The sequence below is a fragment of the Schistocerca cancellata genome, chromosome 6, assembly GCF_023864275.1.
Source record: "Schistocerca cancellata isolate TAMUIC-IGC-003103 chromosome 6, iqSchCanc2.1, whole genome shotgun sequence".
Lineage (NCBI taxonomy): Eukaryota > Metazoa > Arthropoda > Insecta > Orthoptera > Acrididae > Schistocerca > Schistocerca cancellata.
Window position 1 is genome coordinate 242,221,077 of NC_064631.1, and position 15,669 is coordinate 242,236,745.

At 41.5% G+C, this 15,669-nt stretch overlaps 1 protein-coding gene across 3 annotated transcripts in view; it reads right to left on the minus strand.

Moving 5' to 3' along the window:
- The window catches only part of LOC126190960 (myosin-11-like), a 216,523-nt gene that overhangs the window by 174,018 nt on the left and 26,836 nt on the right, over positions 1–15,669 (minus strand). For all 3 annotated transcript variants that reach the window (XM_049931622.1, XM_049931621.1, XM_049931623.1), the window contains exon 6: positions 10,995–11,139. In XM_049931622.1, the coding sequence (XP_049787579.1) occupies positions 10,995–11,139 (145 nt within the window). The remainder of the gene's footprint in view (positions 1–10,994; positions 11,140–15,669) is intronic.

A 15,669-nucleotide genomic window follows, 5' to 3' on the forward strand; every position in this document is an offset into this window, starting at 1 on the left:
AGAGGAGCAGTGTGGAAGGGGCAGCTGATCTATAAACTTGACAACCATAGTCTAGATGGGACAGAACTAATGCCCAATGAAGGTGGTGAAGGGTTGAACAACCCTGCCCCAAGAGGTGTGGGCAAGGAAGTGAAGCACATTGAATTTACAGGAACAGCTGATCTTCAAGAAAGTGAATAAGGGGCAACCAAGCAAGCTTGTTGTCAAAAAGAGACCTAAGGAATGGAATTGGGGACCACAGTCTGGCACTGGGCACTGAGGCAGAGCTCCAGATCAGGGTGGACAGATTTAATGGGGGAGGAGGAAAACCACGAGAGTACCTACACCAATGTGTGCTGGATGGCAACCTGGAGCTGTTGCTCTGCAGAGGTCAATGAGCGGTTGAATAAAATTTGGGAGGGCGCCCAAAGACCCCACTCAGGGAGTGTAAGTAAGCTGTGATGGTACCAAGCTGTATCATAGGTCTTACAAAGATTGAAGAAAACCAACAAGATAGCAGACTGATAAAAGGCCTTCTGAACTGTGGTTTCCAATTGAAGAAGATGATGAATCGGAGACTGTCCCTCCCAAAAGCCACACTGATAAGGAGATTTAAAGGTCCTGAAATTTGAGGTCCCAACTGAGCCCGCAAGCCACCATTGTTCAAAAAACTTGCAGGGGCCATTTGTCAAACTGAAGGGCCAGTAACTATCAAGGGACAATGGATCCTTGCTGGGCGTAAGGACAGAAACCACAATACTGTCTCTCCAATGAGACGGGAAAATGCTTTGGAGCCAAATACAGTTAAACGCCCAGAGGAGATATGTTTCCTGATGAGGAAAGCTGACACCAATGCTGCTGCAAAATGGGTTGCGAGGTGTTCTGTCGGAACTTATGGATCCATATAAAGTCCACCTGGGAGGGCACGGCCCAGAATAGAAGACTGCTGCTGACGACTTTGGAGGGTGTGGAGTGTAACCCACACCAGTGACGAAAGGACAGAACACAACCACTTGCTCCATTTTATTAAGTAATGGGCTTTGGTGTGTAGCTGTTTACAGGTAATACAACCAGTTAAGGGTGGGTGCCACTTAAGATGTTGCTACACATGACAACGATCACAGATAGCGGTAGCAATGGCCATGCTCCAGCATAGAGCTGCTGATGGCGAATGGGGCCCATCAAGCATGGAACGGCAATGTCGGCAGCATGAATAATAATAATAATAATAATATCTTACAGATCACAGAGGACTTCACCAATACAACCTGACAAAGAAGGTGTAAACACAACTTGTGATGTATATAGAGGTCAATTTGAACAACGGAAAGCCCAGCAGGGTAACCTGACCATTGGGAGGTAAGAAGTGAATGAGTGGATCAAGACGAAGTGATCACTATTGCAGAAGTCACTGTATGGTGATCAGTGAAAGGAAGGAAGAAGGGGAGGGGAGGGGAAGTGAGCAAAAAAATCAATGGTAGAAGAAGTGCCATATGTGGCACTAAAATGAGCAAGGGAATCATCATTAAGAAGACACAGGTCGTGGTCTACAGAAGTTAGTCAATGAGGCATACCCCCAGTTAGATGAGAAAGCATTTTCCCACAAAGAGTGATGGACATGAGGAGGAAGGTATGATGATGTTTGGTTTGTGGGGCGCTCAACTGCGTGGTTATCAGCGCCTGTACAATTACCCAATCTTTTGCTCAGTCCAATTCCGCCACTTTCCTGGATGATGATGAAATGATGAGGACAACACAAACACCCAGTCATCTCGAGGCAGGTGAAAATCCCTGACCCCGCCGGGAATCGAACCCGGGACCCCGTGCTCGGGAAGCGAGAGGAGGAGGAAGGGAGGAGGGAGTTGCTGAAGGAAGGTAGTGAGTGTAGAGCGTGTAGGTGGCCTGTCAGGAGGTAGGTAGATGTTGCAAACCATGACTGCTGAGTCCAAAAGGACCCTGACCCTGACCCTGACCCTGACGGCAAGTGCTTCGAATATGGTCATAAGGCCAGTATTACACTATCAAATTTCTTTGTCAAAGATATTTGATGGTGTAATAAGAACTTTGTCAAATGTCGTCCAATATTTGTTCAAATCTAGGGCCTCGCTGTAGATTTGATCAAAGAAATCGCTTGTCTTCTGTTCACTGCAATGTGACATGTTACCACATGGAGCGCTAGCATCGCTGCAGCATTCTGTCGTCTGTAGTGTTTTTATAAAGATTGCCGGTAAATACAATTGGTGTGTGCCGACAACTACAAAATTAATAGAGATGTATGAAGCTGATGAGGCGCTTTACGACGTGAGGCACCCTGAATACAAAAATAGATTAAGAAGATTGGAGACCTGATCTGACCTGACATAATGGGAGGGTTACAGTGAGCCTGTCTTCTGAAGATGTAGCAGTTCTTAAGTGAATATTGGGCTTTATGTTATGAGGATACACTTCACTGAGCACATACAGAAATGTATGCTCATCCGTTCTTAAGTAATTTATGTACGACTTGACGTCTTCAACTGTAAGCTCACGTAACAAGTTTTGTTGAATGCTTTTATCGTGTCGTCCTAAAACCCATGGCTTCACCCAGATTAGATTAGTTTTTCGTTCCATAGATCCGTGCTGAGGAGATCCTCATGGATGTGCAACACGTCAATTTTTTTACGCTGAAATAACAATACTAATAGTATGAATAAATACAATAATCATTTGTTTCTATAAAAATTTCATCAATGGAGTAGGAGTTGGCCGCTAGTAAGTCTTTCAGGCTCCTTTTAAACTGATCTTTATTTGTAACTAAATTTTTTATGTTTGTTGGCAAATTATTGAAGATGAGTGTTCCTGAGTAGTGGACCCCTTTTTGAACTAAAGTAAGTGCTTTTAAGTCCTTCCTGGTATTGCATGTATGAACTGAGTTGTTTGTTGGAAAAAGAGATATATTATTTAGAACAAATTTCATTACGGAGTAAATATACTGAGAGGCAGTAGTTAGTATACCCAGTTCTTTGAAGAGGTTTCTGCAGGACGTCCATGAATTTACTCCACAAATAATACGTATTACACGCTTTTGGACTCTCAAAACTTTTGTTTGACTTGAAGATTTACCCCAAAATATTATACCATATGACATTATGGAATGAAAGTAGGCGAAGTATGCAGCTTTTTCATTTTTATGTGGCCTATGTCTGCTAACACTCGAATTGAAGGCGTTTCTGCAGTTCTATGGTGTGCTCCTCCCAAATGAATTTATTATCAAGTTGTAATCCCAAGAATTTAAGACTGTCAACCTTGTATGTATGGTTCCTTTTTTCCCCCCACTTCTTTTCCGCATGTGCACACAACGCAATTGCAGTACGTGCAACTGCTGCGGTTAACAACAAGTTGTTGTCAGCCATCTTGAACTTTGACGAAAAATTTGATGACAGTGTAATACCCCTTCTAGCGCTACGTCAAAGATCTTTGTCAAATATATTTGACGGAATATTTGATCAGATCTTTGACAAAGAAATTTGATAGTGTAATACCGGCCTAAGGAGGAGCATTAAATGAGCCGTTTCCAACCGAAGAGACAGCCATAGAAGAACTGCCAGTTTTTGAAGCTTACAAAAAGGATGGAAAGGAAAAGGCAAAGGGAAACAAAAACTGGAAGGAATACAAGAAACTAGGTGGATAGTCAGGTCGATGTAAGTAGTAACACAAGGGAAGGCGGCAGGGGCAGGGGCAGGGGCAGGGGCAACAAGGACAGGGAGCGAGGTGCAAGGGGAAGGAAATGCACCACGGGAAAGAAGAATGGGCTGCAATAGCTCAGGGGCCAGTGTGTGTCACTCACGAATTTGGGAAAGAGCCATGAGACCCAGGTGGGGGTGAGGGACCTGATCCAGGTGAGGGGTTTAGGATTCTGAGTGGTCTGGAAGGATTTCTTTAGATAGCATAGTATGATGATGTCATGAAGGCGACCATTGTTGTGCACTGGATTTGTTTGCAGATGATGCCTACAAAGGAGATTTAATTGTGGGTGAGGACATAGGTGTTATGGTGACTGAGAAGGAGGCTGGATGTCTGGAGTCAGTCATGAGCTGGGAAAGGCATTCTTCAATAGCAGCAACGCCATGGGCATTGGAGAGGATGGTGTATCAACAATGACTGACAGGACACTGTGTGGTAAAGGAATAAGGAACTGTAGAGAGTCTGAGGAAATGATTGGTGTCTAATATAGGACAGTAGGTTATGGGTAAGCTTAAGGTGTTGGTCAATGTGACCCGAGATTCTCTCAGTGGGGGCACAGTTATCACCCACAATGAGGTGTCCTGGGTGGTTGGATTTATGGTCTTTAGGAAGCATATAGAAGGCAGGAGTGAGAGGGGTGGTGGATGTAAGGAGAGGTTCTGAATTGCACCTACAGATCTGAGGAGGAATTAGAGATGCTGTTGGGAATGAGACCACTGCGGCAGGGTTTGTAGGCAGACATATCTGACAGATGGCCGAGTCCTTCGCCATGTAATCTCTGTGGTTCAAAACCACAGTAGTGGAGCCTTTGTCACAAGGTAGGATTGTACGGTCAGGTTTAGTTTTTAAGTGGTGAATAGCAGTTCTTTCTGCAGATGTAAGGTTAGTTTCCGTTTTAAAGGATTTGATGAATGATGGTGAGGCAACGTTTGAGCTGAGGAAATTCGGGGATCTTAAAAGCAGTGGTTTGGGGGCATTGGGGGTGAGTCACGATTGGATAGAGGAGTGAACCAAGTCAGGCACGGTTCAGTATTGGTTTTAGACTGAGTCTAATAGGTAATGTTGGGGCAAAAGTGTTTCTACCTTAGGGACCAGGAGATGGACAGAAAGCGTTCAAGAAGTCCATGATGAATTTGGGAGTGGGGCAAAAGATAACTTTTGGAGAGAGACATACTTCTGTGGGACTTAGGCTTTTGGGGTAATGGTTCATAACTGTTTTGGTTCTGTTTAAGTTGTCAATTCTGTATGGTGGTGGGAGATAGTTTCTGAGGATGTCGCAAATGTAATAAGTCTGCGAGACATGGTTTGTCAGTAATAAGTCTGCGAGACATGGTTTGTCAGCTATGAGGATATGTGGGGTAGTTTTGGATGCTCTTGTCAGGGTGGTGGATAGTTTTAGTCCAAGGTGGCATCAGGAGACGAACAGACTGGAAATTTTGCAGTGGCATTGTGCATGCTGCTCTAATTCCTAAAGAGCAAGAGTCACCATGCAAGTGATGAGATGCAGAAATCTGGGATTGCAGATCAGGAGTATTTTATGTATGGAGAGGAGGTATTACAAGAAAGTTTGGGCCTGATTTACATGATTTTGCAGCAGTAGGTTAATGAGGGTTATGAACTGGTGGAACCTAATAGAGAAATGTCAATGTGGAAGGACGGATTGCACCCAGAGATAGGTATTTTGATGGTCAGGTCATTTGGAAGGATTTCAGGAGCTACGCAACAATGAAGGAACAGTATGTGGGATAGAATTCTGGCTAGAAATGGGGAAGGTTTTCTGCAATGGTGCAGATGACAGAAGCAGGATCGATGTAGAGCATTTACATGTAAAAATACATGGGAAGAATGCATAAAAATATGTACAATAGGTGAGAAAAAAGTGGAAAAACTCAAAACTATTTAAAACACACAGTGAAAGACAAAAGCAAGCTAAAATCAATCTGAAAACACAGTGAGATCAAAGAGAGAGGGGAAAAAAAAAGAGGACGGTAATAGTGGAATACAGGTCAGTGGGTGGATGTCTGTGAAGAGAGGGGTACCACATGTAAATGAATTAGCTGAGGTTAATATTTTCTTGCTGGAAGGGTGGGGAGGGGGGGGGGATGAGTTCAAAAAGTTCACTTGAGTGCTGACAGGCACAATGGAAAGACCGCTATTCATTTAAGCTTTCAACTGAACACCTTCCCCTGAAGTATAAAAAAAAGCACACACGCGCACACGCCGCCCCCCCCCCCCCCCCCCCCCACACACACACGCACGCGCACACGGGCACGCACGCACCCGCACCCCTCCCAGACATGATCACTGTTTGGCCACTGTGGTTGGACTATGGACTGCAGTTGTGCCTGATGGAAGAAGCAACCTGGTGTGGGTGGTGGGATAAGAAGGCAACAGGGACTCCACCATTCTCTTTACTTGTTCCTCCTCAACCCAACAAGCTACCTTCCTTGATGATCTCCACCTCTAAGATGGCCACATCCGTACCTCCGTTCATATCAAATCTACCACCCATCAACAATACCCCCATAACGACAGCTGTCATCCATTACATACCAAGAAGTTCCTTCCATAGAGCCTAGTCAACTGTGGTTGTACATTTGTAGTGACGAGCAGTCCCTCTTCAAATACCAAGGGTTTCACCGAGGCCTACACAGGCCGAAACTACTGTCCCAAATGTGTACACAAAAACATCTACCATACCTTCTTTCTCCAGTCCCTACCATCTCCCACATATCCACCATCCAACCACAAAGGAGCACTCTCTCTTGACTCAGTACCAGTCTCGACTGGAAGAACTGAATCACATTTTCCACATCCTGTGTCCTAGTAAGAGGAGTATCTCAACCACCCCTCCCACAGTGGAATTCCACAGGGTGTATATGTGGACAAGGGGGGAAAAAAAAAATCCCGGATTTCCCAGTTAAAAGTACGCCTTCTCCCCGGGTGAAAATACACTTTTTTCATGTTAAGTGACAGTATACTCTTCCTCGGCACTGTAAAACTCATCAATCCTTTGAATGTTTATGGTTTTATATACTGATGTAGAATTTTCCGGCACTTTACGAAACTGAGGGGGGGGGAACATGTTTTGAAAGACCTTTGAGGTGCAGCAACATGTATGCTGCATATTTTCGTATTACGAAGGTATAAATTTGAATTCCACCAAACACCGCATGTCACTTTCCGAAGCATTGAAATCGGCGATGTGCTTTTGTAAGCCAGTCATAGCTTATGCCACGTGATCTCGCCAGCTGATGACAGCATAGGGCACATGATGTAGTCAGCCAATAGCAAGATCACTCTTAAGTAGCACGAACACACAAATAACAAAAGTTAATGATTTATATTAATATAAATAGCATTCACATATAATATTGGTCTCTAAGATTAATAAGATGAAAGAGAAGCAAAGCTTCCACATATAACGTTGATCTTTTTGCGGGTGTTACACTTTAAGATACATCATACAAATGTGCCAGTAAAATTTTTAATAAAGACGTACATGTCTGATCTTCTGGGCACAAAATCCATCTAAATGGTCGTACTCAAAGAGTTGATTTTTAAATGAGAATCAAACGCTTAGTGATTTAAGAAATTCATCGTACATCTTGCACATAGTTCATCTTGCGTAAAAGGAAATTTGTTTTGAATGTAACGCTTTCCAAACTACCGTTCGCAATATTTTCCGGCAACCTGTTGGAAATACGTTCGTTTCAGCAGTTCCAAGAGAGCGCCAGATAACAGGTGTCACCGCACTTGCGCAGCTACGATGACGCAGGAAGCCCATATGTTCGTATGTGTAAAACATTAAAAGACCTCACATTATGTCATAAAAGAAACAAGACAAAAGAGGATACTTCAAGAGCCTCGGAATTTTGTGAACCAAACTAAAATGCATAATTCAGCTTAAATTGCACATTCGTATGTAAATTTTTTTGACGTACCAGTACTGTATCATCTCATGTTTGGTTTTTATTATGGCATAATGCCATACGTGCACTTGAAATGCTGTGAACAGTTTAAACTAGCCAATAGTGTGAAATTAAATACTTTGTTTCAGATAAATTGACTGCCTCGTCAGAAAAGATTAACAAAAGCCTGGCAAAAATAACTTCATTGTTCTGTAAGGCGATTAATGCTTGACTGTTAGAAAGGCGGAAATAAAATCTGTAACTACCGTATTTACTCTAATCTAAGCCGCACTTTTTTTCTGGTTTTTGTAATCGAAAAAACCGCCTGCGGCTTAGAATCGAGTGCAAAGCAAGCAGAAGTTCTGCCGTCTAATATATGTAGCGCTACACAGACATGCTTTGTAGGCACAAAGATAAATACTGGCGCCAAAACCTCTGTGTCAGTAAATAAATTTAAAAAAAAGGTGGAAGACGAGCTTTTTTTCTCCGCCCGAGTTTCGACCACTGCATTTTCATACATTATCCAACAAAGTAAATATAAATTCCGTATTGTTCATCTTCGAATGTAGCAGAATTACAATGTACTACGAAAATCCGACTGGCAAGACTGTTTGGGATGTTTGTCAATATGGCCAACTCTACGTTCTGAATTTTTTCCTACCTATGAGGAGTGATGGTTGCTAATAAGAACCTGATGAAAATTGAATCACATACAGTATTCTCTTCACCATAAAAATAATACGAATATAAACATTTTGCCATGTATTCTTTCGAGTTTGCTGCTATCTCATTTAAATCCTGTCTGCCTAATAAACTACGAAACTAGAGTGAGACAACAGCGAGCGCGGAAGAATATACGTATCGTGTCATGTTTATATTCGTATTATTCTTATGCCTAATAGTGATACAGTCAGAAATGAAGCACGGCAACTGACTAGATTTTTAAATCTAAGATGACTAATTTCTGTGCAGAATTTGATGTACTAAAGAAGCGGCCGCAAAGATTTTCAAACGGAGAAAAATTTTCGCCTAACTCTCATTCAGAACATGTTCCATCAGACGCAGTCTATTATTTGGTTCTTGTTGATCATTATCAAAGAAAGCAGCAGTGTAAGTAACAACAAATAGCAGTCTCTTGCCATTGTTTCGCTAATGAGACGATTCCTCTCTTTCTTTGTTTAAGTGGCGGTAGCGCGCACAAAAGCAAGCCATGCTGCGAGCGCCAACAGGCCGTAAACACACACTATCAGAATGCGACAAACAATGCACGACACAGTACAGTAATGCATTTTCAGCTTAGAGTGAGGTAAACATCTATAACAAAGAGAAAGGCACTTATCAGATCAAAGCAAAATAAGCAATTGATTCAAACCAGACGAAGCACGTGAGAAAGAAAGGGTACCCGTATAAAAACAGACGGAGCGTCTGACACATAGCAATGGCTACCTTGTAAAGCTTAACTGCTGAGCTTACGACTCGAACCAAACTACTGTAGGTGTATCGTCATTCATTCGACCTAAATTGTGTCTCATATTGCAATGGACCAACTTTGTTTCGATTTGGAGGTGCGGCATAAAACTTCTCTCTCCCCTGGAATTTCGAGTCTCAAATTTCAGGTGCGGCTTAGATTCGGGAAATTTTTTTCCCTTTATTTCGAGTCTCATTTTTCTGGTGCGGCTTAGATTTGAGTAAATATGGTAATAACATATTATGTGAACGTATTTTAATTCATTTGATAGCTCCTGGCCACAAATATCCGTTTTGTCATCATTTAACGTGAGAGCAATAAATGAAGAGGAAACAACAAAATCGCTGAACGTAAACACAGGTCACGTGGAGGTGACCCACCCCCACAACACAACGCAGACTGCTCTGTGCATCAGCCTCAGATTTACTATATTTCCAAACCGGGGCAATATTAAGTAGGGGGCCCAGCCACACTTCTGTAACCAGAAGTGGGAGAAGGTACTACTCTTACGCGACTCAACCGCGCATGTGCAAGAGGCTGCCTGCAACTGCTCAAACGAATCTAATTTAAACAGTTGTCACGTCACGCTCATCAGAGGCAGTTTATTGTTATAAAGCATTACATAGTCTTCCTAAAGCATTTGACACACTTTCCTGTTGGCAGACGCTTGTATGAGCACTGTTTTGTTGTATATGGTACAGGTTTTATTTTCGTTTTCTTTTCTCTCGTTCATGTTTTGTTGCTGCTGTATTATTCTGCACTAGTGGGATACAGTAATATCCTTTGTTAGAGTATTGGTTCTTACCAGTCAAAATCACAAAAGTTTAACTGTAAACTAAAACAATGAAAAACAAAATTCTTGGAATTCTGAACAATTTCCGGGTTTTTCCTGGATCTCTCGGTTGTCCCGGGTCATATATACTCTGATTCTACCACTCTGAAGCTAGGCAATATCTTTGTCAATCCCTAGTCCACACCTGCTTCCAACCCCTCGCCTCAGGGATCGCATCCTTGCGATAGACCTAGGTGCATAACTTCTACCACACATCCTACAACCACCACGACCAACTACTCCAATCCGATCAAGGGCATCTCCTACCCCATCAAAGGCAGGGCTACCTGTGAAACCAGTTGTGTGACCTACAAAATAAATTGCAACCAATGTGCTGTTTTCAACATGGGCACGACAACTTACAAGCCATCCGTCTGCATGAATGGCTTACAAACTGCAGCCGTGAGACATCTAGACGACCCAGTTGCTGACGGTGCTGCCCAGCACAATGTGCTTCACTTCAAAGACTGCTTCACAGCCTGTGTTATTTGCATCCTTCCTACTAACATCAGCTTTTCTGAACTGTGCAGGGGGAACTCTCCCTGCAATATAGCCTACATTTCTACAGCCCCTTGGTCTCAATCTTCGTTAGACCCACTTCTCCACTTACCTACCCCCTTCCCTGCTCCCATTTTAGCACTACAAAGCCTTCTATACTGCCAACACATCCAATAGCCTTCACTAGCCCCCCCCCCCCCCCCCCCATATCTCTCTTTTTCGTAACACTGTCGTTACACTATCCTGAATTTTGCACTGTTTTAGCTTCCTACTTGTCTTTTTCAGGCAAGAATGAGTAAGAAAATCAAACATTGGCACTCTGCACATGAAAAGATTTCATCAGGATGACTGACAGACAGCCTGCATTCTCATACAGCGATAATTAATTTTTCACAATTATTTTACATTAGACTTTACACATTAACATACAATAGAATTAATAACTAGTTGATTCACATCAATATCTAGACATAACAAACAACTACATGCTTTCAAAAATTGATTCACAGTTAACTAATAAATATAACAAAATTAACAAGTACTGTGTTATGTCTGTATTAATTGTTGTCAGAAATTATCTTACTCAGAACTCTTATTTGTTCTTGTGCTTGCTGCAGCTCCTCTTGAAGATCCGTATATTCACATGTCACCGAATCAAGCTGTGATTTAAGTTTACGTACCTCCCTATTTTCTACGACGGAGCGTTTTTGTTGCTGTATCAGGGGGGACTGCAACAAAATCTCTCTTTTAGTAACAATCATTCACAGATATATTTACAATGAACACAACATAACAAACTTTACATTATCTTATTTGTAGACTAATAGTAGCAGAATCGGCAGTAAACCAAATATAGTATGAAATTAAAAGTAACAGGCCAAAAAATGTGTCAATGAAATACTAGAATTAGAGGGGGGCAGAGGGGGGGAGAGGGGGGGATTGGGGGGCAGAGGGGGGCAGAGGGGGGAGGGGGGGAGGGGTGTAGAGTCCTTTTGTTTACACTAATAAACACAGTTTCCCAGTTCCAACTATATGAGAAAGAGGATTAGCTGATCACAGTTTTTGAATGTGGATTTACTGACACATTAAAGAGAACTTTACTGGCAGCAGGCACCAGAATACCTTGTACTTATTGGATAATGAAGTTGCACACACTGTTATTGTTATCACAATCAATTATGTTATGAGAGAGTAAAACCTGTGGTAGTCAACAACACAACAACACCAGGAACCAATGGTTATGACTGTACAGCTACTGATGCTGTCATTCATGTTGTCATTTATTTAAAGCAAGTAGCACCATTATATCAATTGCTCAGCCATCAGCTGTAAGTCATTAACCTAAGTACAACAGCTTCCATAGTCAGTATCAATCGAAATAAAATCCTTTAGTGAATTAGGCCACATTACTTTGAAATCATTACCGCAGCACTATGGGTGACTAAAATTGCTGTACCGTCTACCTAAGTCCAATGCTCTCCACAACACAAACTTCAATTCATATCATCAATTTATTTTCCTCCCTTCTTAGATCATCACTTATGCCCAATTCTGGGGTGCTGTTCCAATGGAAGAGAGCCTTAGCAATAGTGACAACCTAAGAAAGGTAAATAAGCTGATACTGTGAATTGACATTTGTGTAGGGGACGACATACAGCAATGTCAGCCATAGTGTGCTGTGGTGCAATGGTTGGCATTCCTGTCTAGTAAGCAAGGAGACCCCAGTTCAAGTTCCAGCCATGGTACAAATTTTAATTAATTTCTTCAGCTTCTTTCATCATAAACAGTATTTGATGCTGTCCTCTTCATGCAGGACTAAACTGCTGTCGTACAGGGCTCTTCCCTATATACCATCGTTTTGGCTGTCACGTAACAACTGACATCATTTCATTCAAAATCATTGGACAGTTCAAATTAAAGATGTCTATGGAGCAGCAGTTGTACTAAGAGGCTGTTGCCTGTAATAGTTTTTAAGATGGTCCACAGAAAGCAATCGTTCAATCACCCTGAAAAAGACCACTGCAAAAAGAACAAAATATCAGTTTTAATAGTGGTTTAAGTTTCAGAATGATAAAGCAAAACTTGCAAAAGGACCTTATGTAAGGCATGAAGGTACAAAATAAATTTATGAAATGGTATCATACTAACAGACAAGCACATATGTCTGATCTGTTTTTGTATTTAATGTCATTAAGTTCAAATGTAATTTTTTTTACAAACTATTGTCTCTAGGAAATTAGTGCCAATATTGTACACACACATGGAAAAACTAAAACCTAAGACTGCTTTTCAGTAAAGGAAGCAGTAAGAAGGCCGTTAGTCGAGCACATAGTTGGTAGCTTTTGTTTCCTAAAACTGATGCCTTGGGCTGCAATGGATTTGACTTCATGCAACAATTTAGGTGCAGAGGACGTCACAAGCAAGAACTGGTAGTATATTGTTAGCCTCCTCTGTTCAGGCAAGCATGCTTTCACCATCCAAACTCTGCCCACAACAGCTCCATAGATTTGTAGCAGACAACTATGTTTTCTCGTTCACCCAGCTTATTCTGGTTCTCAGTGTCATGTATACGAACAACTGAATGACTGCTGGTCCCAAAAATTATTTTATGAATATGTTTTAACGATGGGATGAGCTCATCAGATACCATAAAGAACTAAACCTAAAACTGGCATCCACAGAATATATGCATATAAAATACCACATAACACAAGCACAACACTGGTTGTTGAGATACAAAAGTTTTGCACAAGGAATGCTGTATAGTGATTTTGTTCTACTGAAACTCATTACCAAAGTAACATTCATTAAGAAGCCTAACCAAATCCAGAAACTTTGAGAGAACTGAGTATTCTCTCTCATACTTTAATTTTTACTTTATGCACATGTTTTAAGAGTATGGGTCTTCTGAACTGGTGACATCTCAAAGTCACCTGGCACATCAGTAAAAGTCTATAATGGGGCCAGTGTCATATTTGTGTGTTTTGTGCACAAATGTTGTCAGTATTTTCCATGAGGTATGAAGAGAACAAAAGAAGGTGCGTCAGTTTGTGTTACGCAACCAATGAGAGAGTAGCAGGCAGACTACTTGTTTCAAAATAATGCATTTGGAAGGAAGGTCTAAACATTTCTGTAAACAAAGATTATAATTTTAATTGCTTTTTGTTTGAGTCACTGTTATTTAAACTGTGCTAGTATCTACAAACCAATGACAAAGTCACAGCCCTTGATATACTCAAGAAAGCAGTGAAATACACAACTGATCTATGCGAGCATTCTGAGTTAAGTGGATCAATGTTTAATAATATATCAAACATGTGACCATTATTAATAAACACTGCTCCACCTACCTTCTCCCATGACTAAGTTCAAAAACACTAACCCACTTACGCAAAGTGGTGGCTATTGCTGCATTTCCAGAAGATTCCATTCACACAAATCTTTGAAACTCTACGAGCCATTTCACAACCACATTTGATAAATTTTTGTGACTTTGCAATTAATTCAAGAGACATGCATCAACGGATTATTTTTCCGTGCAGAAATAAATCACTTAAATCAGTCCATTTTATAGCACTCGGTGACATAATCACAAAATATTTCTCTTTAAACATGCTAATACATCAAGAAACAGTAACAAGACAATGATGTCAATTTCGGTGCTAGAAATACATCGCCCCTGTTCTTCATTATCACTGGTTATGCCAAAGAATCATTCCACTCACTATGCAACAACGACGGGTTGCCAACCTAAGAGAAGAAGATTAGTAGCGCCGTGACTGCTGCTGGCCCTGATCTAGACTTTAGCCTGGCACATCTGTTAGTCACAGTGATAAATAGTGAGGATAACTGTTATATGCTAACATCATCCACAGTTTTTGTGTGTGTTAACAGATACTAGACTAATCTTAGTGAAACTTTTATAGAATCAACATATTTGGTGTCATTATACTGAGCATCCTATTCTCACTCACTGTACAACAGGAATACTGTACTCGTATAAGGATTTTAATCTTATGTGGAAGTTGTTAATAAGACTTAATGTGCTACATTAACTCCAATGCAGTCTGTACACCTCCCAACTAAATGTGGATAGCTCTTGGAGCAGCCTTCATGTTTATCATCATCGTCCTACATGAGCTCTTTCACTCACATCTAGTGACTTTTCAGAGTAATCCCCAATTTTTAAGAAAAAATAAGAGAGAGAGAGAGAGAGAGAGAGAGAGAGAGAGAGAGAGAGATAAAAGTAGGGCATAACAACTGTAAGTGATGAGGTCATTAAAGAATCACTCATTTGTGGTGATGGTGATTAGTGGTGAGAGGCATTCAACATCATGGTCATCAGCGATCTGATGAAAAGTCAGCATGTCAGTCTCATGGGTGGGTATGAAGGCTGTTCCTACATGCGCAGTAGTTTTTAATGTATTAAAGTTTGCCTCCCTTCCCCACCAATTTAAGGATGAGGCCTGAAAGTTCACAAAATTTCAAACTGAAATCAATATCGGCAAGAATGGTGGGCAAATCTCCATCGAGACAGATAGCTACCCTGGTATCAGCATATACCAGTATATACAACACATATTGCCAAAATATGCTGAACTTAAAGTGGCACACCACAAACTTCACAGAATCATTGAGGAAAATGTGTTAGAGGACTATGTCCAATGCACACCCTGGTAAGCAGGACCTCCTTCTGCAGTGAGGCTGAGATGAAGTCCGCCATGCCTGTGGGGTCAATTTGAGTGACCAGTTTGTTTTATCATCTGCAACCATTTGTCTCCCAGTGACGTATGACATGTCTATCAGAAAATGAGATCATGGCGTGTAATGGGGTGGGACATTTACGGACAGCACCATTCTGACATGCTTTATTGGCTGCTTTGTCGGCCATGTCATTTCCCTGTATTCCGATGTGGCCAGGTACCCAGCAAAAGATCACCTTTGTGCCATGATGCTGGAGCCACTGTAAGGAGTCATGGATGAGCTGAATAAGGTGATCTACTGGATACATTCAGTGAAGTCCTTGTAGAGCACTAAGCGAATTGGAACAGTCAAGAAACCTTGTACAGTGATGTCTGAATATTCTCCAGTGCTATTAGAATGCCATATAACTCCTTGTCATAATTTGTATACTGTTCCAGAAGATGCACTTTGAAAACCCCATCAGGGAAAACAGCGGAACAGGCAAGGACATTTTGTTGCTGCGATCCATCTGTATAAACAACGATGAAACTGTGGTATGTACTTAAAATGGATGA